This window comes from Amblyomma mixtum, chromosome 8 (assembly GCF_055824585.1).
Source record: "Amblyomma mixtum isolate Tamu chromosome 8, ASM5582458v1, whole genome shotgun sequence".
Taxonomy (NCBI): Eukaryota; Metazoa; Arthropoda; class Arachnida; order Ixodida; family Ixodidae; genus Amblyomma; species Amblyomma mixtum.
Genome location: NC_143019.1, coordinates 41,082,299 through 41,107,159, shown reverse-complemented (window position 1 = coordinate 41,107,159; position 24,861 = coordinate 41,082,299). Strand labels below are relative to the sequence as shown.

The 24,861-nt window shown below is 46.6% G+C and overlaps 1 protein-coding gene across 1 annotated transcript; it reads left to right on the top strand.

Annotated features, from left to right (window-relative positions):
• The first annotated feature begins 481 nt into the window (after window positions 1-481).
• On the top strand, window positions 482-20,793 carry LOC149332233 (uncharacterized). Its single transcript, XM_089557486.1, has 9 exons — window positions 482-584; window positions 2,439-2,865; window positions 5,113-5,325; window positions 12,268-12,415; window positions 14,395-14,513; window positions 16,083-16,203; window positions 17,950-18,123; window positions 19,833-19,955; window positions 20,614-20,793. The coding sequence occupies exons 1-9, from the start codon at window positions 482-484 to the stop codon at window positions 20,791-20,793; spliced, it is 1,608 nt and encodes a 535-aa protein (XP_089413612.1).
• The last annotated feature ends 4,068 nt before the right edge of the window (window positions 20,794-24,861 follow it).

Genomic DNA, 24,861 nt, shown 5'->3' with positions numbered 1-24,861 from the left:
CGCCGCCGCGCTTCGCCAGATGGCGCCGCCGCCACCGGCGCTCGCTTCGCCAGTTGTGCGTAGTAGAAGGGGAGGAGTAGAAACCAAGACACACTACTTTACTGACCATCGTAGCGTAGTCATTGTTGTAAATAAAGTTGTAACCAATGCTTAACTATGTGTCTCCTTCGTGTATAAACAATAGAGCTTAGCCAAAACGCTTAAATGCCTAACCACCAGCGAATTCAAAGCATAGCCAGGCAGCCGTTACTTTCGCAACTCAACCAGGTTTAACCAGAGCTAAATCACTGCCATTTTTACTACTACAACTACGGGTATAGTTACGTATGTTTAGTTGCAATATGGCGAGTGATGTTGGGATTCCCAGCCCAGCTTAATGAACCGTATCCATCGTAACTCGGCCCGCCTCACATTGCCGTGGTATGATGGCGCAGGTGACGACACCGTTCACAAGAACACCCCCGACATCAGTTACGCTACGATGCCCGGAGATCTCGCACGAGGCGTCTCTTCCCAACCGGCAACACGACCAGGCCCAGCACCACCCCAGCCACACACGCCGGTCACCCCGGAGGTCGTAGTAGGTGCGGCCTTTGTCGCCTCATCGGCATAATGTACAGCACTGTGCATCCTTATCGTGAAGTCTTTTAAAAGTTTTCTCGCCGGAACTTCTGGCTCGTTTCCGCTGAAACTGCGCACAGAACTTGGGCATTGTGGTAACTTTTGTCTCGTAGTAAGTTCGTCAACAGTACTTACCTGGTTCAGCCGCGCTTGTTGCAAACCCATAATCGTGTGCCCCGAAAAAGTCGAACCGAAAGCCTCCAACTCTGGGTTTTCGCAAAAGGGCATTAGTGGCGCCATCTGTTGTTTGCCTACGAAAGCGCCATGACGTGAAGGGCGCCGAGGTTCGCATTACAAGCTGCGCAGGTCCTTTGATGGCGCCACTGCTGCCCTTCGCGGCAATACGGTGCTGGCGGCTTTCAGTTCGTCGGTCTCGGCACAGTCGATTACAGATTTGCGTCATTCGCGGCTGAATCAAGTAAGTATCGTTGTAAAACTTGCTACGAGACGAAAGTTACCACAGTACGCAAGCTCTGTGCTCAGTGTTCCCTCAAATGAGCCAGCCGTTAAGGCGAGAAAATTTTTGAACACATCACGATAATGATGCACAATAGTGTACAACTTCTGAGCTCCAAGAAAGCCTCATGTTTGCGCTGTATAAAAAGTTGACGGACCGTTCAAGTAATATATGACGCCTGCTTAAGAGTTAGCTGCCGAGAAGCGCAAGCATGTTTAAACATCTCTTAGTGGCCCAGCAGCGCAACTAGCTATAAAGCCGAAGACAAAGAGAATGAGCTAACAGGAAAAGCCACCGGTACAACATCTACTGTGAGAGAAGATAGCACATCGCCTGTCGCGTCTTGCTCGATCCTTTCATATTCGTCCCAGTGTATTGTCGTGATGATGGGCCTCGAAATGGCCCGATTTTTGGCCCGAATGATGGTCCCGAATGTGAATACTTGAGGTGCGAAAGGGTAATAACAGCCAAGCACAATATATTAACCAATCTGTCACATCACCTCAATGACCACTCGGTCCTGTGAGCGATGACAATTGGTCACGTGACCTTGCCATGGAATGACGTCATTTAATACAGACGGCAGCCACTTAAGTAGTCGGAGTCAGGCTGTAACAGCTAGCTACAAAATAAAGTTACGAGGCAGTTACTCCACAGTGTAACATTCACAGCGGCGGCGGCTGTAGTTTGTCACTGATGACAGACGCTACGCGGCGCTGCATTACGTGCCAAGCCAGGAAGCAAAACCTGATTAGGAAAGTAGGGTAATAGGATAACATGAAATTAGTATCGAGGATGGCTGTTGCTTCAATGGGAGGTCGCTTACACGCGAGAAATTATTGACAAATGGTGTTGAAGTTACCGATGAAGTGTTTTTCTGTTGACTACATAAGCGATGGAATACATTAAGGCGCTCATATTGCGTCACTTTGCGATCGAAATGTTACACACCAGCTCTTGCTTCTCTTGCTTGTCACGTGACGGCAGAGACAGACGCACGAACTTTTGAGAGGCTATACACGCATTGTGTTCTATTTTATAGACCAACCCATGCCTATGACGTAATCAAGAGGCGCTGGCGCCGTTTTCACCGCCTGTAGTTAATAGCTGGTGTCACGGTCCATAGGAATGCGTGTAAATGAGTAATTTCAAAGTATTTTTGCGACTTATACTGCGCCTTTGAGGTCTTCGCTTCGTTAACAAAAGCCGAGTGCAACCCCGCGCAGAACGTTAAAGTTTGAAACGTTATTTCAAAGACGATGTTTTTTTTTTATTTACAGTACCTTAAAGTCCACAACAATACGTTAAAAACCACCGAACCCAATATACTAACCTAGCCGCACGGCTGCCACTATCGCAGTTCCTACCGTGACAACGCCGGTGTTCCCGACGTCCGAGATAATTACGGAGGTTACAACTGAACTGACGACGACGACTACGACCCCTACGACCACTCCAGCAACCCCGCCAACTAGCACTCAAACAACCACCACAACAACTGCCTCCACCACCCCATCAACGACCACGCCCACGACAACACCTACTACCCCGACGACAACCACCACACCGACGACCACACCCACGACTTTGCCAACTACACCGATGACGAACACACAAACGACTTTGACGACCACCCCAGAGACCACTCCTACAACTACCCCAACACCGCCAACTACTATCCAAACTACTATTCGTAGGACTACCACACTGACACTGACGACCACCCCATCTACCACTCCTACGACTACCCCAACACCCACTCCAACACCAACAACTGCCATGCCAGCGACCACCCCAACCACCTCTCCAACTAGCACAATGTCAACCACACAGACGACCACCTCAGCGACAAGTACAGGAGGAATGACATCGGCACCACTCCCAGGTAAATTTCTTGGTTCATGGGAACAACTGGGGATTGGCAGAAAATAGACAGTCATGACTTCGACGAAGCAGCATCACGGTTTCTTTTAGAACAAACGATGCTCTGTACACCTGTGTAAAAAGCATGGGTGCTTGAAAGCCTTTTGGAGTCCAAATGCGCAAAGCTGCCAGCATTGTCACAATTTCCTGCCAAAAGACTTGCTCATAAAGGGCCCATCAGTATGTTGCCCAGTCCTGGCCAGGCCCAACCAACATGGCAGGCCTAGTTCGCGGAACTAGGCCTGCGCATTTCGCATGTCGTCTTTTGCAGCCACAAAAATTTGGAGCGCGTGGTCTTTAAACACTGGAAGAAGCAGGGTGCTCTCGCAGATGTACTTAGTTGTGTTCGCATTCTTAGGTACATTTCTGAGTAACTAACGATCACAGCTACCAATGACCTTAATATCTTCCGTTGCTAGTTTGCTAGGCGCTGCTGGTCTTGCGACAAGAGTCAAGCGTAACATTCTTCATAATTCGTCCTCTAGGACCACGTGGCACAGTTGGTCGGTGCGCTAGTGATGTGCCTCTCAGTAACATTCCATGTCTTTCACAGTCGTCCTTGTCGAATACACCGTATTATGACCATAACTATAGCGCGGCAAGAATAGGGTTTTGGAATGCAAGGTCTCACCTCCTAGCTAACGTTTAATCAACGTGAACAAGGGAGCGGAAAACTTCAGGGTGCTTTCTATCGTTTGGAATGGTTTACCAACAGCGATAAAAGTCTCATGAAACCTGGAAAATCCTGAAAACATATTTTCCGACCCGTATTTGACCAGTGTGATCGTTGTTTTCGGTTTATATCGGTTGCGCTGTGTTGCGTTGGCGAGATTTTGTTACTTGTATTAAAACATGCAAACTAATGTATTTCACCCAAACTCAACGCTGTGTTTTGATGTTTTTACTTGTAATATTGTACTTATCATTTCAAAGAGCAAATCTTTGCCTAAATACATTTTTGTTTTTGAACTCCACACAAGCCTCTTCCTATGAGTTCAAACAATGGCTGATAATTTGTATTGCAAAAGTAGAAAAAAGAAATGATATGAAAGAAAAAGACGTTTCCACAAAAGGACTTGTTTTCGTCGCCCACACGAAGATAAGTACTCCTTGTCGAAACACTGACCGTGAGGTTTTCCCCACCCTTGTTCACTTTGTGACTATCAAGAACCATCTGACCAACCTCTCGCTACCCCAGCAACCTTTTGGGGGGGATAAACTGTAGAGTGGAGCGCGGCTTGCTCTAGCAACTTTCTCCATGTTCCGGGCAGGATTAAAACAGAAAGGCACTACGACATGGGTGTTGAAATGACAACGATCCTCTAGAAATCCCATTAATTGTATACTTTTAACGACGTTAAAAGATCGGGAGCGGGTGGAGTTGGTCAGGGAACAAACACGGGTTAACAACATCCTAGTCGAAACCAAGAGGAAGAAATAGGCTTGGCAGAGCATGTAATGCGAAGGCAAGATAACCGCTAGTCTTTGAGGGTAAGGTCAAATGTTTTAGGGGAATCCCCCAAGGTGGAGTAAATTTGTAATAAGGGAGTAATTACTCATTGTCATCCACCAAAGCGCAGCCATACGGCTACAAAGGAAAGCTGTACAGCTTTCTCAGAAACTTCGTAGTTAAAGAAAAATTCGTCCTGGTCCGGGGTTCGAACCCGGGACCACCGCTACACCGGAGCAGTCGCTCTACCAACTGAGCTAACCGGGACGGCAAGCTTATGGTAGGGCGAGAGCGAATTGATCAATAACTCGAAGTGGGAACAGTGTTGGTCAAATGTTTTAGGGGAATCCCCCAAGGTGGAGTAAATTTGTAATAAGGGAGTAATTACTCATTGGCATCCACCAAAGCGCAGCCATACGGCTACAGGGTAACGGAGGGTAACGGTAACGGCTAGGGTAACGGAGTGGATTCCAAGCGAAGGCAAGCGTAGCAGGGGGCGGCAGAAAGTTATGTGGGCGGATGAGATTAAGAAGTTTTCGGGGATACGGTGGCCGCAACTGGCAAAGGACAGGATTACTTGTAGGGACATGGGAGAGGCCTATGCCCTGCAGTGGACGTAGTCAGGCTGATGATGATGATGACCGGTGAGTGTCGCTTCTTTCCCAGTCAAGCCGCTGGTCTGCACCGTAGGTTATTCCGCTACAGCGGCGTTCATGTACCCACCCGACCGGTACTGCGACTACCTCTACTACCGCGACCTGGTCATCAAGAATAACACGCTGAGAGCCTCCAGAGATGAGACAAGCTGGCAAGTGTTCCAGAAGCAGACGTCAGCATACCGCCAGGTTCAGCTTGGAGTGTCCTTTGACTTTAAGTAAGTACTGCACGGACCGATAACTCCGGGGTTAATTGTTGTTTTGGGCTGCAGTTTCTCACCAGATGAACAGCGATAGTTTGCTGTTCATTGTGTATAAACACTTCTCTTCGCCAGTGTGGCTAGCTTTCAAAGCGAAAAACGTTTCAGGCGAGGTTGTGGTGGCGCATTCCTTTTCCGGGAGCGCAATACGCGAATGGTGCCGAAGATGTCAGTGTAGTATACTTAGCACTCGCAATGCTCTCAACTCTCAGACCGAAGCCTGAGTCGCACGCCAGTGTCTCAGTACGCGGCGCCGCAGTTTTAACGATGGTCGCTGATTGTAGTGAATTTTATTCCGATAATATTGGAAACCTGCTTCAAAAAATATCTTCGGTCATGAAGTTAAATTATTGGCTTGAGGGACGTGACGTCATCCTACCGGAAATTAGAACTATACGTTTAGATGCGTGTTACTGCATCCCTGTTGCCACGTCTAGACATATTCGAGGAAACTTCTATCCGCCAGTTAGATGACCCGAAGAGATATCTGCTTGCGTGAAGACAGACGTGTCGGGATACGCAAATACAACCGTGAAAGAATGGCACAAAAGTTTATGTAAAGACATCAACAGCTTCTATGCTATCGTATTGCCAGCACATATTGCAGTTAGGTGCCCCTGTGAATTTTTGACATTTTCCTCCATTTTCCTGTACACAGACTCGTTGTTCTCAATGAGTGCCTTCCAATTCTTTCTGTCCGTCCTTAAGACTTGACCAAACCAATGAAGCCTTATTGATTTCCGTAGCTTCGCCTCAACATTTCCGACCTTACCTGTGCACCTGAATCCTGTTTCGTACTGTATCCTTCACAGTCACTCCTTACATCTCTATAGTCATTCTTACCCCAGCGACTTGAGCACAATTTTTTTTTCGAGTTCCAGCTTCTAGAGATTCTTCTCTTCAATTGATACATCATCGCCGGTTTCACCACCCTTCAGTAAACTTGGCTCATTAGCTGGAAGGCTGCTTTCTAGTTCCTTATAATACATGTGCGCACGTGAAGTTTCACCACTCGTGCGCTGAAGCGGTTCTGCCAACAGCAGAAAAACTCAGGGGGCACTTAGCCCTCTCAAGTGCTGCAAGGCGAAAGCCTTTCCTGGCGCACGGTTTGGCATTGACTGCGAGACGGTTTGTGCTGTACTAGTGCTTTATTTGACTACACACTGACTGCCGACTTTGACTGCTTCATTATCACGATTCTCTCTCTGCTTCGATGAGTTCGGTTGTACCCATGGCTTTGTTCGCAGTAATGAGAAATGTAATGTGGTCACGCACGGACGTCTTACGCCCCCTGTAGCAGCGGATGACAACTATTTTATTAATTGTCGTCTGCTCCAAAAGGGGGCGTCAGGCATCCGTGGGTAACCTCATTACTTCAAATCCGCGCACTCTGACGTCAGAACCATTTCGACCAACCGAAAAGCGTGACACCTCTGCTGACAATTTTCTGTCGATAACGATGAGTCATTAAAGGCTTTCACCTTAAAAACAAATGTTACTCCGCCATCAGCTCGGCCTCGCACGGTGCTCGCAGAATGGTTTTTCACTTACTCGCTGGAGCAGCTGGCGCCATCTATGAAGTTTCTTGCAACCCGACACTGAGAAGACAACTCCCTGTAATCAAAGAAACCGCTTTTTTCCGTGAACCTCTTATACTGAAATGAAAAGTTATGCTAGAAATATGCCTGAAGTTACGAGCGTTACAAATATACTCTTTAAACGAAAACTGATAACTTCTACTACAAACTATATTCGCTGCGTAGGAACTCAACGTGTGTTTTGGGCTGTGTAGACTTATTTATTTATTTATTTATTTACAGGTACCTTACAGGCCTAGGAGGAATTGAGTAAGGGGGGGAGCAATAAATATGTGCAACAGTAGCTAGAAGAAACCAAAAATGCGTATAAACAAACACTGTTACGTTCTAAAAGCTGATTACAAATTATCACGACAGTACAAAATACATGCGAAAAAACATTGAATAAAAAAATAGAATATAAATACGACATAATAGTTACGAGAAAAAAAAAGAACATGAGCAAATACACAGGAAGGCAAATGGGCTGATAAACAGGGTGTGGCAAAAAAAAAAAAAAACAGGAATAACTCGGGCAAAGAAGAAAACGTGCTAGGTGTTATCTATATAATGTTTGACCAGATGATTAAGAAACGTGCCGTGGTTGCGCTGCGATGCAATGCAGTTTGGAAGATCATTCCATAGACATATAGCACGTGGGAGCGGAGAAAAGTTAAAGGCCTGAGTACTGCCATAAATGCGCGTGTAGTTGAGGTTATTGTGCGATCTGGTTGATGAAAAAGAGGGCCGTTGCAGGTGCGATAAAGGTGACTGAGTGGCATGGATTAATTTGTGAAGCAGAGATAAAAGGGTTATGTCTCGACGAGTTCTTAATGAAAGGAGAGAAAGTTCCAGCTTTATTTGGGTAACGCTTGATTGAAAACTATAATTTCGTGAAATAAATCGACTAGCCCTATTTTGGATTGCTTCTAGCATGTCATTTAAGTACTTTTGGTGAGGCGACCAGATGGAAGACGCATACTAGAGCTGAGATCTAACAAAAGTTAAATAGGCTTGTTTACGCACATTAGCAGTTGTACTTTGTAAGTTGCGGCGCAGGAAACCTAATGATCGTGAAGCATTGGCAGCAATGGTGGTTATGTGAGCAGTCCAAGAAAGGTTTGGTGAGAAGTGAACGCCTAAGTATTTGTATTGAGTAGCCCGACCTAATATGTTGTTATTAATGTGGTAAGGGAAGCAAGAGTTAGCCGATTTTCGAGAAAAAGAGATTATTTTACACTTGGAAACATTTAGGGTCATTAGCCATGTTCTACACCAATCATGAATTAAATCCAGGTCACTTTGAAGTGAAATGTGGTCGTCAGTACTCTTTATGAATCGGTATACAATACAATCATCAGCAAATATTCGTATGCGGGATGAAATGTTGCACGGCAGGTCATTTATGTAAATTAAGAAAAGTAAGAGACCAAGGACGCTCCCTTGTGGCACACCTGACGTAACATCAGAAAGAGGAGATAAGTGATTATTAATGATTGTGAACTGTTCCCGACTCGAAAGAAAATTACGGAGCCATGACAAAGTTAGAGCATCTAGTTTGAGCGCCGAAAGCTTAGATATTAAGCGACAGTGAGCGACACGATCAAATGCTTTTGCGAAATCGAGGAATGCACAATCAGATTGTAAGTTGTTGTTCATGTTCGAATGAAAGTCAGTAGTGAATTCGAATAACTATGATTCACATGAAAAGCCTTTCCTAAAGCCATGCTGATTGGGGAAAAAGAAGGTTGGTTTGGTTTATGGGGTTTAACGTCCCAAAGCGACTAAGGCTATGAGAGACGCCGTAGTGGAGGGCTCCGGAAATTTCGACCACCTGGGGTTCTTTAACGTGCACTGACATCGCACAGTACACGGGCCTCGAATTTCTCCTCCAAAGAAATTCAGCCGCCGCGGCCGGAATCGAACCCGCGTCTTTCGGGCCAGCAGCCGAGCACCATAGCCACTGAGCCACCGCGGCGGCGAGGGAAAAAAGAAATGAACAGATTCCAAGTGACCGTAAATATGAGACGCAATAATGTGCTCGAGCATCTTGCAGCAGATACATGTTAGAGAAATCGGGCGATAGTTTTCACGTGCATGTTTATTGCAACTTTTGTAAACTGGTACCACTTTTGCTATTTTCCAGTCATTCGGAAGCATGCCTTTTAATAATGACTGCCTAAAGATACGAAGTAAGATGTTACTAGACGCGGATAGGGTGTTCTTTAATATATTGGAATTAATTTCATCGACGCCACATGAAGAAGACACTTTCAGGTTAGTGATCAATCGGGTTATGCCTTCGAGAGTAATATCAATCGGATCTATGTATGGGTAGTCAAAATCGGGCACTCAAGGAATGTAGGAACTGTCTTCTCTAGTGAATACAGATGTAAAAAATGAGTTAAATGCAGTTGCGCTGTCAGCATCAGAGTAGGGAATGTTGTTGTTGTCATGTATTGAAATATCGTTACAAATGTTACGCCGACCTGTTACCTTCCAGAACTTGCTGGGATTGTTCCTGAGCAGTGCTGGAAGGTATTGTGAATAATATTTATCTTTAGCGTCGCAAATAGCAAAGCAGTAAGTGTTTAGATAGTTTTTGTATTTATTTGCAAGCACTTGGAGAACTCACGCGCTTTGCATTTTTGTACAGCCGTTTTTTCTTATTTCTCATTCTGTGATGGAGTTTCGTGAACCAAGGGTTGGATTTATCATTAGTTATAGTGATGAGCGGGACGTATTTGGCAACCAATTATGACAGCTTTTCTCGGACGAGAATCCAGTTATCATTGATTGACCTATCTTGAAAGAAAGGCAGTAGTATTTTGTCGGCAAACTCTTCAAGTTCGGTGTTAATAAGGGCATAATCAGCTCTGTTGTAATCGCGAATTTGCTTTCTTGTGACTCCAGTGAAGGGAAGCGGAATGTTAATAGTCACTTGAAGCAAATCATGGTCACTAAATCCATCTAAGTATGAAATGTTACCGACTGTTTCAGGGCTGTTGTAAAGATGATATCTAGTATATTGGAGCCACGGGTGGGCTTGGTAACTACTTGAAATAGGTTAAAATCTAAAGTCATGTTTATCAATCTTAGTGAGGCATTACAAGGGGATGAGAGCTTTGTCCAGTCAATCTGTGGAAAGTCAAAATCCCCAAATAGATAAGTGATATCGGCTGGAAAGAGTTCAAACGCCTTAGCCATGCTGTCATGAAGTTTTGGCCCCAATGCCGCGAAAAGCTGTCGCGGAGTATCTCTAGTTGTAATCGAGCGGTAAGCGTTTCAGTCGTATTCCGGGTATTAAATAAATGCGCATCCTACAACTTTCTCAAGATAATAATATGCTTCGAAACATGGGGCTAAAATGCTTCGAAAGACTAATGGAGCACTAACCTGCGCTATCAATCCTTCCCTCACACAAGGCCTTCCTGTTTTGGAACGCGTGCGACTTAAACGGGCTACATGAGACGCAAGTTTCCACTACACGCTAGCGCTAACTGGAACGGATTAATACCCCTGTCACACGGGCACTGTAAAGGTACTTTGAACTAAAGCTCCATTACGCTACCAAAGGACCACTACTTCAAGGGAGTTCGCCCGTGCTACACGGTCGCGGAACGACCTTTGGAAAACGATTTTAGTGCCCTCATCGGTGAAAAACTGGATTAAAATTGCAGACTTCAGTGCACATGAGAATAAAGCAGTGTAACATATTTTCATTAAAATAAAACTTGTTTTATATCATTATGCTCAATCAATGCAATTCCAACTGCAATAATGACATGATCTGCCAAGCACAGAACATAACATCACAGCGCTCGCCACACTGAGCTCAACTGGCTCGGCTTGGTTCTTCGGCTCTTCCCTTCGCTTCTTTTCCTCTGTTTTCTTTGGCCTTGCGATCGTTGCGATTCTGTTCACGCTTTTCTCTGTGCCTTGTGTTCGGCGATCTCCGTCAAGATGTATCATTAGCTGCTGTCCGTCACTGTCCCTACTCGCTGAAAACAACAAACAACATATCCGACATGGCGTCGTAGTTACCGTGGCGCTTGTAATTCCGGGACGAGAGTATGGCGTGGTGAAACCGCCACAAAATAAATAACCTTATATTTTAAAAGACCAATAATTTTACGAAGCAAATTTAAGAAAAGAATATCGATCGTTTATTATCCCCATTTATTTTTGCTGTTAACTTACTGGGAGAGAGAGTACTCCCTTGCAGCCTCAAAGGACAAACTCGAGCTGCCTTGATTCGAAGTTCCTTTGAACTAGGTGTCCTTAGGCACGCGCGTCCGTGTGGCAGCGCGCGTTCTCCCTTGGAGTAATGGAGCTTTAATTCAAAGTTCCTTTACAGTGCCCGTGTGACAGGGGTATAACACGGGGGGATGGATGACTTACATGGCGGGGATGGCATGCGTCCAGGTGATTGAAAGGGCACGGAAAGCTCACATCATTTGGTGGCTTGCGCCAAACTCACGAAGGCCGCGAGAAGTCCAGTCAACAAGTTCAGTTCAAATTCTAATAATAATAATAATAATAATAATAATAATAATAATAATAATAATAATAATAATAATAATAATAACTTTATTCACATCAGGCATACATGATTCCGAAGGCTGTCACAACGGCAGCTTGACAAGGCCACAGGCCCCCTCACTGGCAACATCACACAGTGGTCAGCAAATTATATAACTAAACACAGAAATTCGCATTAGTTATTTTGAGCACAGAGAGAGGAAAAAACATAAGACGATGGCATTCAACGTTTCAGAAAACCGCGTTACAGGTCAGGAACTATAAGTTACATGCATTGAGAATCCACCATACATCGGGAAAAAAATAAATAAGTAAAAGTCAGCATTCACAATCAACAAAACAGTTACTACATTGAGACAGATAACCTATACAAAGCATCATTAGGAAAAAGAGCATAAAATTCCGACAAGTCTTTATCGCCTGAAATGAAACTACAACGAGAGAACTAGGGATATTAAGTTTTTTTTTAATTACTAAAGTGATCACGAAGTTTCTTGAAAGTAATGTTCTCGGGTTCTATACGCAGTCCTGCACGTGTCCACTTGCCATCGCTCAAACTTTCGCGTGTTATATGTAGTGGAGTGAGTGTTTAGGTTTGCTAGGTGGCTTAAAAAACACGTATTATTCTTCACCTCTTTTTTATATTGTTTGCTGAGGCGATAGTCATATGTCTTAGTAACAGGTAATACATTATATGCTGCAAACAAAGGAACAACTGAAGTTTTTTTTTTACATTGAACCTGCGCCAAGTAACCATTTGTTGTTTTCCTGGTGCTTTCAGCCAGATCACAATCGACAAACTTAGAGAAGCCGCACAGAACCTTACATCGCTGTGGGAAAAGAATGTCAAGCACTACGGCATACTGAACGTCATGACGCCGTCGACCAAGCTGCGGGCTGCGGTGAACAGACTGAAAGACATCCTCCGAGTGAGCGCAGCGCCTTTGTATGCATGTACCATGGACCATTTGCTTCTTTATAGCAGATGCCCGATTGATGCGCTCCGCTATACGGCGAATCGCTGACAATGCAGTCGGCGGTAATCACCCCAGACACCCTTTCATGCACCGCTAAGGCTAAGTAATTCAGCACGCAGTATATAATGTGGCCCTTGTTGGCCTTGTGTTAACCTTCGTCTTCACTTATACCCAACAATTCTGTGCAAAAGCATTTTTGAACGGAAAGGGTTTATATATGAGCACAATTTTTTCATATATTGTAAGATTTCTCTATAAATATCAATATACCCCCATACCTCCCACCGGCAGGCTTGGTTGTTTTGCTATTAACGTTTTTGCCATCGTCAAAAGCGTTCTCCATTGGTGTTCTTTGGCAGTCTTAACTGCTCGGTGCGGCTGATAAAAAACATTAAAAAGAATGATTTCGCTACACATCGGAAGAATGGATCATTACCTTCAATATTTTTATGCCAGTACTTTATAATTTTCCAATATTCAAAATTTTTGCTCAAGAATGTTGGATATGTTTGGCCTTTGTCATCATCATCATCAACCGCAACCAGGTTACACGTTCACTGCAAAAACGAAGGTCATTCCAATTTATCTGCTTCAGACTAGCTCTGTACTGGATTAGCAGCGACCCCTTGTCCGGCAAATTTCATAATGTCATTTCAACGCCTGCCTCGCTGCCACCACCATGTACGTTATCCACCCCTTCCACCGTTATCTGAGCAGACCATCGGCCGACGGTTTGCTTTTAAGTGTACGCAAGTGGTGCTCAGTTTCATTTCTTTGACAACGCGCAACATTCACTAGCAAAAAATGGCTTTCTGGGGGATGGCAACCTTGTATATGGTAGAGGCAAAGTTTTTAAGGCGAAAACCTTTAATGGCTCATACTGTTGTCCGTTAGTGGAGGGTGTCCACCTTTGGAAGCATTTAACTCGTGTTAACTCGGGAACTAAAAAAAGATGGGAGAAAACGAATGGCTGCTTCAGATGGAGGAAAAAAAGAACCTAGCAGCCAAGTTTTATGACTGTAGAGTTTATGACTGTAGAGTAGTTAATTAATTATAGGCAAAAATGTCGAAAATGCGTCGAAATATCGCGGACGTCGATATAGCCACGGTAACGGTGTGACGTCACATCCACCGGAAGTCGTTACGGCATAGTGAAAATTATCACAGAATGGTCGGAAAAACATCGGATCTGTATCAAATTAGATGGGAAAATGTGTAATTAAGCGTACTTAACACTTAAGATCCCCGAAAGATGTATAATTTGGGTATCGATATAGCCACGGGAACGGCGTGACATCAAATCCACCGGAAGTTGTCATGGCATAGTGTCCTCGCCTTTCGCCTCTCAACAGTTTAGTTGCCAAAGCTGGCAATTTTTTAGTCTCCCCGCGTTTTTTAGGATGTGTGCGCAGTTTAAAATTCCCGCATCACGAGCAATCGACCTCAAGATGGCATACACTTGCTAAGTGATAGAAACCTGTACACATCTGCTCGTTTTCGAAAGTTGCCTCACCATTCGGTTTCGCTTCTTGGCCCAGAAGAGGGACTTTTTTTTAGCCCCTGCAGTGCTTCATGTTTTTGGGTAGACGAGGACTTTTCCCCTTCTTTCTATCCACCATTCCCTCGTTCACTAGACTTCCCCTACTCGGCCCAGCATAAAACTCGGTTGCCCCGGTAATTCCTAAAATTGACAGTGCTCGTATTACTGTAGAGGCACCATGTGCATATATTATATGTGGCACGCCCCGAACACAGCTTTACCAAGTCGACCCTTCTGTCGGATTAATGGAAGCTGGACATGTCGAGTGGATTTAAGGCATTCAAAGTTAGACATGTTGAATGAAGCCGAAACGCATCGATAACATGCCATGCCACACACATAAGGCGCCACAAATGTGGAACAACGCAAATCCTGTTATCTCTTTACCCAGAAAATGAAGAGCATCCAGAAGGACCCCATGGCGACGACCATCATCGCTATCGGAATACACGATTACAGCGTGCAAAATGCATGGGACACTTACAAAGATGTCGTTACGACGGTGGTCAAGTGAGTCCAGTTTGCCAGAAGTGCTGTGAACGGTAGCTATCATTGCAAAAGCGCTGCTTGCTTAAACACAGACGTGGACTCCGAGGTGCTAAAGCGGGCAAGGCTTATACGAAATTAGCAAATTTTCCTGGCGAAATTAGGGTGGTGGACTAGAGAAAGTACCCTAGTCACTGTCGGCGGAGAAAAATTGCATTACTTGACAGTTTTTTCTTTATTAAATGAAGGGTCTTAAGCTAGCGTTGAATTGAAAGCGGCCAGTACTAAGAATCTGCATTTTTTCACACAAGGCCACTCTGCGTAAGCGCGCCTCTCCTCCAGCTCCACTAATTGGTTTGGTTTATGGGGCTTAACGTCCCAAAGCGACTAAGGCTATGAGAGACGCCGTAGTGGAGGGCTCCGGAAATTTCGACCACCTGGGGTTCTTTAACGTGCACTGACATCGCACAGTACACGGGCCTCGAATTTCTCCTCCAAAGAAATTCAGCCGCCGCGGCCGGGATCGAACCCGCGTCTTTCGGGCCAGCAGCCGAGCACCATAGCCACTGAGCCACCGCGGCGGTAGCTCCACTAATTGAAAACACTACCAGATCTTACTGGGCATGCGCCGTTCGTTAGTGACAGGTGCATGCGACAGATGGCGGCACCTGTCAAGAACGCACTTGCCACTTCACCGGCGTGGTTGGCGCCTTACAGAACTGTATGGCGCCTGCGTCTCCCACATGCGTTTGTTTTGAGGCCATAACAGACAAATTTTCACCATTCCCCAGAGGGCGCCACATATTGTGAAAAAGGCAGATTCTAGTGTTATGTGCGCATGCCGAACGAACCATCTGATGTGATGAAGGCAACATGGCGATACGAAGCGGTTACCACTTTCGGCACTGATTCCAACTTGTACATCTATAACAAGATGTCACCAACACAATACAGAGCAAACTGCCCCTGGTGCGGCGACACACCCACACTATACCACATCACATGGGAGTGCGAACGAAATAAAGCATTCCACCGACACGAATTCCCGAGTGCGGAGCAATGGGAGAGCCGGCTCACCAGCAGCGAGCTCGCGGCCCAAAGGGCCTTAGTGCGGCACGCTACTGATGCAGCGCGACTCAGTGGAGCCCTGGACTAGGGGCCCAACCTTGCTGAAGAGAAGCCTCAAGTCGCCGGCGCCACGAAAGACGACGGAGGCTTCGAATCCGCGAATCTCTTAAAAGATCTAAATAAAAGTTTTCTACTACTACTACTACTACTACTACTACTACTACTACTACTCAGGAGATGCTGCGTTTTTATTATGATAAGTCCTCACGGAATATAGAATCGCAAAAAGACAGATGACTTGGTCTTTTCGTGTGGCTTTAAGGCATCCTCTATTGGGCTGAATTCCGTGAGGATATCGTCTACTCTGACCATACTATGCCTCATAGGGCCGCATATGCGATCTTGCGGAGCCGCTCTACAATCCTCGGCGATGCGTTTTTCGCACATTACTTCAGCTCACAGGCGAGTGCGTAAAAGAGTATCCGTCCATAAAAATAAAATAGACCACGGTGCTTCTTCTCGCAGCACGTACATGGCGGACATCGTCATCGCCACCACCTCGGTGAGCTCCATGGAGAACAAGGCCAACTGCTACGCCGCGCCTCCGATCGCTATACGGTCACCGAATGCCAGGTTCCCAAGTGTGGTGGGTTTGATGCGATATTGCGTGAGCTCGAGCTCATTGTATGCATGCCGTAATTCACAATGAGGCACATTGCTTCAGAGTGATGTGCTACGTTAGGGAGCGTTTCAGGGCCATGTGACGCCGTCGTCTTATAGTGCTGAGTCTACCCCAGCAAAATAACTGCATTCTAGGCCACGTAGTCACCACACAGACGTATGTACCAGAAGACTGGGGACGTGCCGTCCGGGGCGAGGAGCGACTGCGACGAGGTGTTTGGTGCCTTATGCCGCTGGGAGCATTCATCTCTAAAGCGACTTGCTCGGTGCCGGCGCACGGCAGACTTCCCTGTATTCTCGTCGTCTATAACAGTAGGCATGGCGAGGAGAGAATTCAGTCTAGAGTGACAGGAAATTTTCCCTGCGACTCTAGTCCAGTCGAAGTCTATTCGGCACACGCTGGCCAATGGAGCTCTGTACGAAAATCATCGTAAAAAATCATCGGAAAATCATCAGGTATTTTTTATTTATTTGTTTATATATACTGCGATCTTGTACAGATCATAGTAGGGTGGGACAAAACAAAACACAAGCATATAAACACACACAAATTCATAACATTTGCAAGCACTTTTCAAACAGCAGTAAAGAATTTTGATTAACAGTCTCGCTATTAAGTTTGTTCCAATCAGTAATTGTCCTAGGAAAAAAAGAACATTAAAAGCAGTTATTTCGCGCGCTCAAAGGGGTTATTGCTAGTGCATGCCTTTGTCTCGTGTTATAACCTGAGGAGTAAGAAAAATAATTAGAGGTATCAACTTTATAATGTCCTTTTATAAGCTGGAAGAAAAACTTTAATCGACAAACACGATTGCGCTCAACGACGGGGGGTAACCGACTTCGCCTCACGAGCTCACTTACAGATGCACGGCCATATGAGTTAAAAACAAATCTAGCTACTTTATGCTGTATTCGCTCTAATTTCTGAATGTTTGTTAAGGTGAAAGGGTCCCAAATTATTACCGCATATTCTAGTAACGGACGGATGAGGGAATTGTATGCCAATAGACGAACACTAGGTGGGGATGACTTTAGGGCGCGCCTCAAGAAAAATAGTTTCCGCATTGAGTTTGCTACTACAACGTCTATGTGTTTTGACCACGAAAGGTTGTTAGTAATCCATAGGCCCAAATATACTCCTTCACTTCTAATAATGGTATGCTGTTAGTACCGTACCCAAAATGAAGAGGCATTTTCTTGTTTGTAATTTTCATGAAGACGGTTTTTTTTTTTTCAAAATCCATGCACATCTGCCATTTGTTGCACCACGCAACCACCTTCGCTAGGTCATTATTTAGACGCACCTGGTCGTCAACTGAAGACACCATTTGATACAGGATACAGGGTATGTCACCCCTCATGAGCTCTGCTTAGCAGCGTCTTATCAGCGTAATGCTACTCTGATTGACTCATAGGGCCCTGAAATGCTGATCCAGCGATTACACAGGGCAGCCAAACTACTGCCACCCCACCGCCGGCTTTTGACTCTAGAAGGGAGCGCGTCCGTACCATACCCCGCGCCACAGTCTCTGTGTACTGCTCACTGACCTTAGAATTCTTTCTGCGTAGCGCCTCAGGCCGTCGGTGTTAACGCTCCATGTAGTTAGCGAAGGTTTGGAGCCCCCGTTCCTTGCCCCATAGTCTTGCGGTTACACAGCAAACACCCGATAGTGCTACAGCAGACCACCCAGCAAACAGCGCGTCCTCGCAGATCCGGCACGCGGAGTTGGTGGCGGCGTTCGTAAGGTACACCAACCCAAACGCGACAGTCGGCCTCTCCTACCAGATGGGCGCTCTGGTCTACGTGCTGCCCAGGAGAGCCCCTGACCCGACCACCATCCCTTACACCAAGTGCGAGAGCATTGACCTGACGGGCGTCGACGCGGTAAGCGGCACCTTCGTGTCTCCCTCATAAAAACTCCAGAAAAAAAAAACAGTAAGGGTCCATGAGGAGAGAAAGCAGGAATAAGCTTCTGTCTCTCATCTAAAAAAATATTACTCACTCCAAAGATGCGAGTTTATTGATGCGAAAAAGCAGCAACTACCTTTGCACCGCGTTTTGCGTGATTATTGGATTACTTCGATTACAGTCTTCTAGTGATTGCGCGTACCTGCTTTTGTCCTAACGGGAGTATTTTAGCGACATTATTTCTTTAGCACAATACAGGCAAATTTGAATTGTTGACTTTTCCACCACACGTACAAGTCAGATATCCTTGATATATATGGGCCCTACTTTTCTAAACTAATCAAACACAGCCAGCGGTGCTATGATCGGCAAAATCTGCTGTAATAAATGAAGAGGGAATAAGAATTAACGTTTCTCAAGCCTCTTTCAAAGCGGAATTTCGACTCCTCTTTGAAGAACGGAGCCTTGACCATTTATGTGGTGTTCTTTTCGGAGACTCCATGATTCTTTTCTGTGATTACATGACTTCTGTATACTCTAATCCATAGTCCTTCGTTGTTCACCGTATTCGGATACAATTTTTGTGCACTGAAGCTACGCTTACGTCCGAATACTTCCACCCATTGTTCCCCCGCGAAGCGAGAACAGTCCTCCGTCAAAGCTCGTCTTCCATTCTAAACAGGAAGACAATCACGAGATTTGTTGTTGCCTGTTTAATCAAATAGAACTCTCAAAAGCTGATTCTTTCTCTCACTTTTCCAGATGCTTAGCATAGTCGTAGTGCACGTGATGAGCTACTCCTGCCGGATGCATTTCTTAACTTGCATCTTCATAGAGGATGCCTGTTTTCGAGGAAATTTGAACTCTGAGTACTTTTGCTCTTTAATGACTTTCCTTTTCACTACAGGTTCAGCTTGCGACCGGGCAGAGTGTAAAATACTTTTTTTCTTTTATAATAGAGGCTAGTGCAAAACAAGGAATTTACGAAGTAGTATATGCCAAAAACTGGAACAAAATTTTCGTCGCCCTCACCCTTCTGGCAAGCAAACTGCCAAGACTTTATGCGGATCGCTGAGGCTGGGATACTTCGCCGCTCACTTGCAAGCGTAGAGCTCAGAGCTCTATGGATCTCTCCTCAGAGTTCCCCAGTGCAGTGGCAGGTGGGACTGCGCGAATAAAACAGGGCAGGAGAAACGGGCGCGCACTCGGACTTGTGAAGACATTAACTGGCGCTTCAAGCGCTACGCTAGAACACGCTTCGTTTTGTAGCGTGAGCTAAATTGGTCACAGCATCGCCGTTTCGCGTGCTCTCTCCGTCGGCCATACTGCGCATGCGCGAGGAGCGAGTGACGTCACTGCGCACAGCTGGCGCGCCCCGCCGCGCGCCGCGCGCGCTTGCCGCTGCCCCTGATGCCGCCGACGCAGAGCCACGTGACGTCACTGCTCACTCTACGTATGTCCTGGCATAGCAGAGCTAAGCCACTGCCAACTTTCTTGTTTAGGTGCGTCCTGTCCTGTCTTATTCGCGCACTCCTACCTATCATTAAAATGAAGCAACCAGCCAGCAAAAGCGTTCGACTTCGTCATTGCGATTTGGTTCCGACGCGGCCGGATATCGCACTCTACGTAAACAGGAGCCACTTGAGCCACTGACACACTTTTTCAATGGGCGCTGCTTCTTCCAGATATGCGCGAGGGGACGGCCGACGTCCTTGAACGCCAGCATAACCCGCAGTGTCGCCGGATACGTCAACGAATCTCAGAAGGTTGTATTTTTATCGGAGACCGAAGGCAGCTTCGAAAGCATGGTAAGTGGATCCGCGTACTTGCTTTTTGTGTTTGTTTTGTTCTGCGCGGACATCAAACGACTTCTTAGAGTACAGCTGTAAAGGGGTACAGAAAAAGAAGCTTTCCGATGTAAGGCCGGATATCTGGTTCGCTGAACTGCGGGCTGTCAAAACGGCGAGCGCTTTTCGAACTTTGATAGATTTTTTGAAAGAAACTTTTACATAGTCTTCGCTCGTTTGCCTCAGAAGTGAGGGCGAGCCCCACGCAGTGAAATTGAAGGCAAACAAAAGCCGGCTGTTTGGTACCAATGTAAAAAAAAAATGGGGGACGCTTGAGCTTGCCCTCTGAGGGCAGATGGCGAAAGCATTTCATTTATTAATTAATTTTTTATTTATTCATTTCTTTATTTATTTTCCAATCGCTCTTGGAATATTTTGGAACGTTTTTGGGATATTTAGCGCAATTGTGGCAACCACAGAGCAGGTGGAATAGCAGGCTTTCTGCGCGTGTGTCCAACAGCAGAAAGAGTACATACATGCGTTATTACTCTCGGTAACGAGCGTAAACGCCTAGAGAGGCTGGAATAAGGGAGTGTGCGTGGGCACGTTTCTTTATGCGTGCATGTACATGCCCGCGCGTGTGCATGAGCAGTGGGTAAGCAGACTCATACGCTCGCAGACCACCTACCTTCACCTCACCGGGGTGTTCTTCCGCCAACGCATGGCTTGGCTGGTGTTCGACGTTCACCTGGACGACCACGCGGGAACATGCGTCCCATCGACCAAGCTGCTGCGGGACGTGTGCGAAGTTTTCAAGGGGACCGCGGCCTGCCGACCTCAGCACACACCCGCCTTGTGACGTAGCTCGGCTACCTAGTGATCGTGCTGACGGCTCCTACGCTGACAGCCACGTTACGCTTTGTGCACATATTCTTGTGACATTTGCGGATTCTTAGCATTACGTTATAGCCCATTTTCTGTTTCTTATTTATTTATTTCCTTATTTACTTATTTATTTTCCAATCGCTTCATTCCAGCATGGTGTATGGAACGTAGATGTGCCGCAGTGGCGCGCATGCCATCTCTCCCTATGAGGCGAAAGGCATCTTCGGGTAGCACGTCGGAAAGAATATCCTACTGTATTTATCGACCCTGCGGCTTTTATGGGCTTCCAAAGCAATGCAGCGCAATTTTCGAGTGCTCAGCGCTTCTCGTGCTCGGCAGTTAGCACTCAGATTTCATTAGTCTGAGCATGCCTGCTGCGGTAGCCTTCCAAGCCATTGTGAGTCCATCTTTAGAACGTAAGTGTACGAAGGTTTTTGTTATCACGGCAGCGGCAAATGACTAAAGATTACGTGCATCTTACTGCGGTGTGTCCGCATCACTAAAAATCAATCTCGGGTAACACTTCGAGTGTGGAACGGTTAGTAATGGCTTTATACGTTCCAAATGTTTTCATGAACAATTCGCAGCTATCACATCACGCGAAGAACTTTCGGCCGATCTGATACATTTTGTTTCGCTTGTTTGTTCAGAAATGTATTCTCTATTAACTGTCGCATAAATTTGTCTCTTCAACTCTTATTTTGTAGCGAAAGCTACATAGCCACGAACTTGCGATTTCACTGTGGCGGTGCTCCGAGGAGGCACAGAAGCCGGCCTTGAGCCGTTGCCTAGCAACCGCCGCAGGTGGCGGACGCCGTGCGCTCGCCGCGCCATCTGGCATGACGTCACACCGCGCGCCTCACCGCGGAGGCGTCGCCGCCGTTTGGTCTGACGTCACACCGCTTGCCTCGTCGTTGCGCTCGCTTTCGCCACGTATATCCTGGCATAGCAGAGCTAAACAACTGCCAATTTGTACTCTTGACCTCTGACTCTTTTTGTCTTTCCTACCTGCTGTAGCCCCTTTTGTGACTGACGGTATTAATAAACGAAATGAAATTGTTCCATTACACAACACAACTCGGAATTGTGTACAACAGCGGTTCTGTGTACCCATAAGTTGCAACCCTATAAAGGAGCTAGTGGTACCGTAAATAAATTTAGCAGGGGTATCCTGTATATGCTTGGACACCACTGTCGGTATGTTCCTTCGCGTTCCGACGCAGATGAGTCACTGCACTAGGGATGCCCTCATTTTGAACGCTTCAACATTTCAGCTTTGGGTTTGATCAGATCGACCTGTACTTTCATTTCTGTCTGGGAGGATGCTAAGACGAGTTCACGCTGTTATCCTGCTAATTAGGTCAAAGTGATCCGTTTACCGCATCATTATAGATGTATGAAATTTAAGGCATGCTTTTCTGTATTATGAAGTCTCGTCGAACCTATCAGCATCGGGTTAACCTACCGATAAAATCATATGCCGAAAATCCGGTCACATTGGTTGACACCTCCACGGCGCATCGCTTTTAGAGAAAAATAATTTGTCTGCGCTATAGTTCCCGCGTCTAATTTACAAAGCGGAATGCAGGTAAGCTAGGACGTGAGCAATAGCCACACTAATTTTCTAGATGGCCAGTCGTTGAACTCCAATTAATGATGCCAGAGACTAGTGTTCGGTGTCAAGGCAAGCGTTTTTCTGCTCTAATGCCTTCTGCCCTTGGTCATTGTGCGACGGAGGCCTATCAGCATTAGCAATTACGGAGAGCACTTAAGACCGCTTACGTGTTTTGAAGGCGAAAGCTGTTTTCCTTTTCTTATTCGTTTCTAATAACACGCCTCCTCATTAGCACACAGTCGTAAGGCAAAGCATATTGAGGCGAAAGCCTTCAATGCCTCATCGTTGTCGACAGAAAGCAGTCAACAGAACCTTGTCAGCAGAGGTGTAACGCTTTTGACGGATGTCCACCGAGATATGTGAGACAGTTACTGCGCAATTTCCTTTCCTTAAATACAACTTTCATTATATTCATTACGGCCCCTCTTTCCCTATCTGACCGCCGCGGTGGCTCAGTGGTTATGGTGCTCGGCTGCTGACCCGAAAGACACGGGTTTGATCCCGGCCGCGGCGGTTGAATTTCTATGAAGGCGAAATTCTAGAGGCCCATGTACTGTGCGATGTCAGTGCACGTTAAAGAACCCCAGGTGGTCGAAATTTCCGGAGCCCTTCACTATGGCGTCTCTCATAGCCTGAGTCACTTTGGGACGTTAAACCCCATAAACCAAACCATATTTCTCTTTCTTCTTTCACTCCCACTTCCTCCTTTTCTATACAAGCGGATGACGGGTGTACACCGAATTTTCATTTTCTTCACTACCGCCTCTCTTTCTCTTTCTTCTTTCATTCTCACTTCCTCCATTCCTCTACAAACGGATAACGGGTGTTCGCCGAGATATGTGAGACCGTTACTCCCTAAGTTCCTTTCCTGAAATACAATTTTCTTTTTCTTTACGGCCCCTCTTTCTTCTTTCACTCCGACTTCCTCCCTTCCTGCACGGTGGTGGTGAAAACTTTTAATTGCTGAAATAGAGTTTGGGAGCCACAGAGTGGCCCCGCTACATGGTCGGCGTCCCTAGTCCGGGACACCGCATGACAATGCCCCGTCTCTCGCCCGTTTCACCAGAGCCCTTCCGGACTCAAGCGAGGAGCAGTTGAGGAGGGCAGTCTCCCATGCCTCTCTGGAAGGGGTAGGGGAAGGGGGGAGGTGGGGATTTTGAGTACATGCCCACACCATGTGGAAGATATCACAGGTCTCCCCACAGTGCGGGCATCGCCCATCCTTGTTAGGATCGTAATGTTTTAAGATTGCAGGACAGAGTAGAGTACCTGTCTGCAGGCGCCTTAAAGTTCGCTCCTCCGTTTTACTCAGCCCCTGTGCAGGGACCGGGAAAAGGCTGTGGTTGTCGCTATAATGCGTTATTATTTCCCTGAATCGCAGCAGCGGCTGGTTAGTCTCCGAGCCAGAAGAGCTGGGATGAGGAGCCCGGTGAATAAGCGCTCGGGCAGCCGCGTCAGCGGCCTCATTACCTCGTAAGCCCTGATGGTCAGGAGCCCAAATGATTCTTTTCGGTGTTGGATCAGTGGCAGTTCGTCTTAGAATGCAAGCAGCTAAGGGGGAGATCTCCCCTGCCAAGTAATGATCACATGCTCTTCGGGAGTCCGTAATGATGATTCTCGAATTAGCGTGGGCGGCAGCAAGCGCTATCGCTACTTCCTCGACTCGCATTGCATTCGGGGCTCGAAAAGAGAGTCCATCAACGTGCATTTCCTGGTGAACGACTGTGGCCGTGTAAAATCCCGTGGGCGATGTGCCTGCTACGTCTACATAATATACACCGGGTCGGGAGCCGTGTTGTCTCTCAAGAGCCCGAGCCCGCGTTTGTCGTCTGTTTTCGTGCATGTCGGTGTCCATGTTACGGGGGAGCGGGGAGACCCGCCTCCTCTGGAGTGCAGTCGTGTTGGATGTGTAAGCGGTTTAGCAGGCGGCGCCCAGGGGCCGTCTGCATGAGCCGCGTGTATTAGTTCACGAGGTGGGCCTCCCGCAGCTACTACTGGTAGGAGTTTAGCACCCCCAATGCCTTGAGTTTGGCATTAGAGGTAGCCACCGGGAGATCCAGGGCTCGCTTAGTTGCCTTGCGGATGATGGCGTCTATTCGCGCCTCGTCGTGCTTAGTAGTGCGGAGATATGGCACGGCGTAGAGGATCCGGCTAGTCAGAGCCGAAGCGCGTCCTGTGCGGTTCAAGTGTCCGCCGAGATGACAGAGAATTACTGCGCCATTTCTTTTCCTCAAAATGCGTTGCTTTCAAAGGGCAAGGCATTGCGCTGACGGGTGGTGGTGTTCCGTGGACTCCCCGGCAGCGCTACAACACGCTGTCGCGTCCCATTCCTAAAGAAGCTTAAGTGTCATTAATTTGTCATTAATTAGTAATTTGTCATTACTTAGTAATTAGTCATTCATTCTGTGTGACGTCATACAGTGGTGA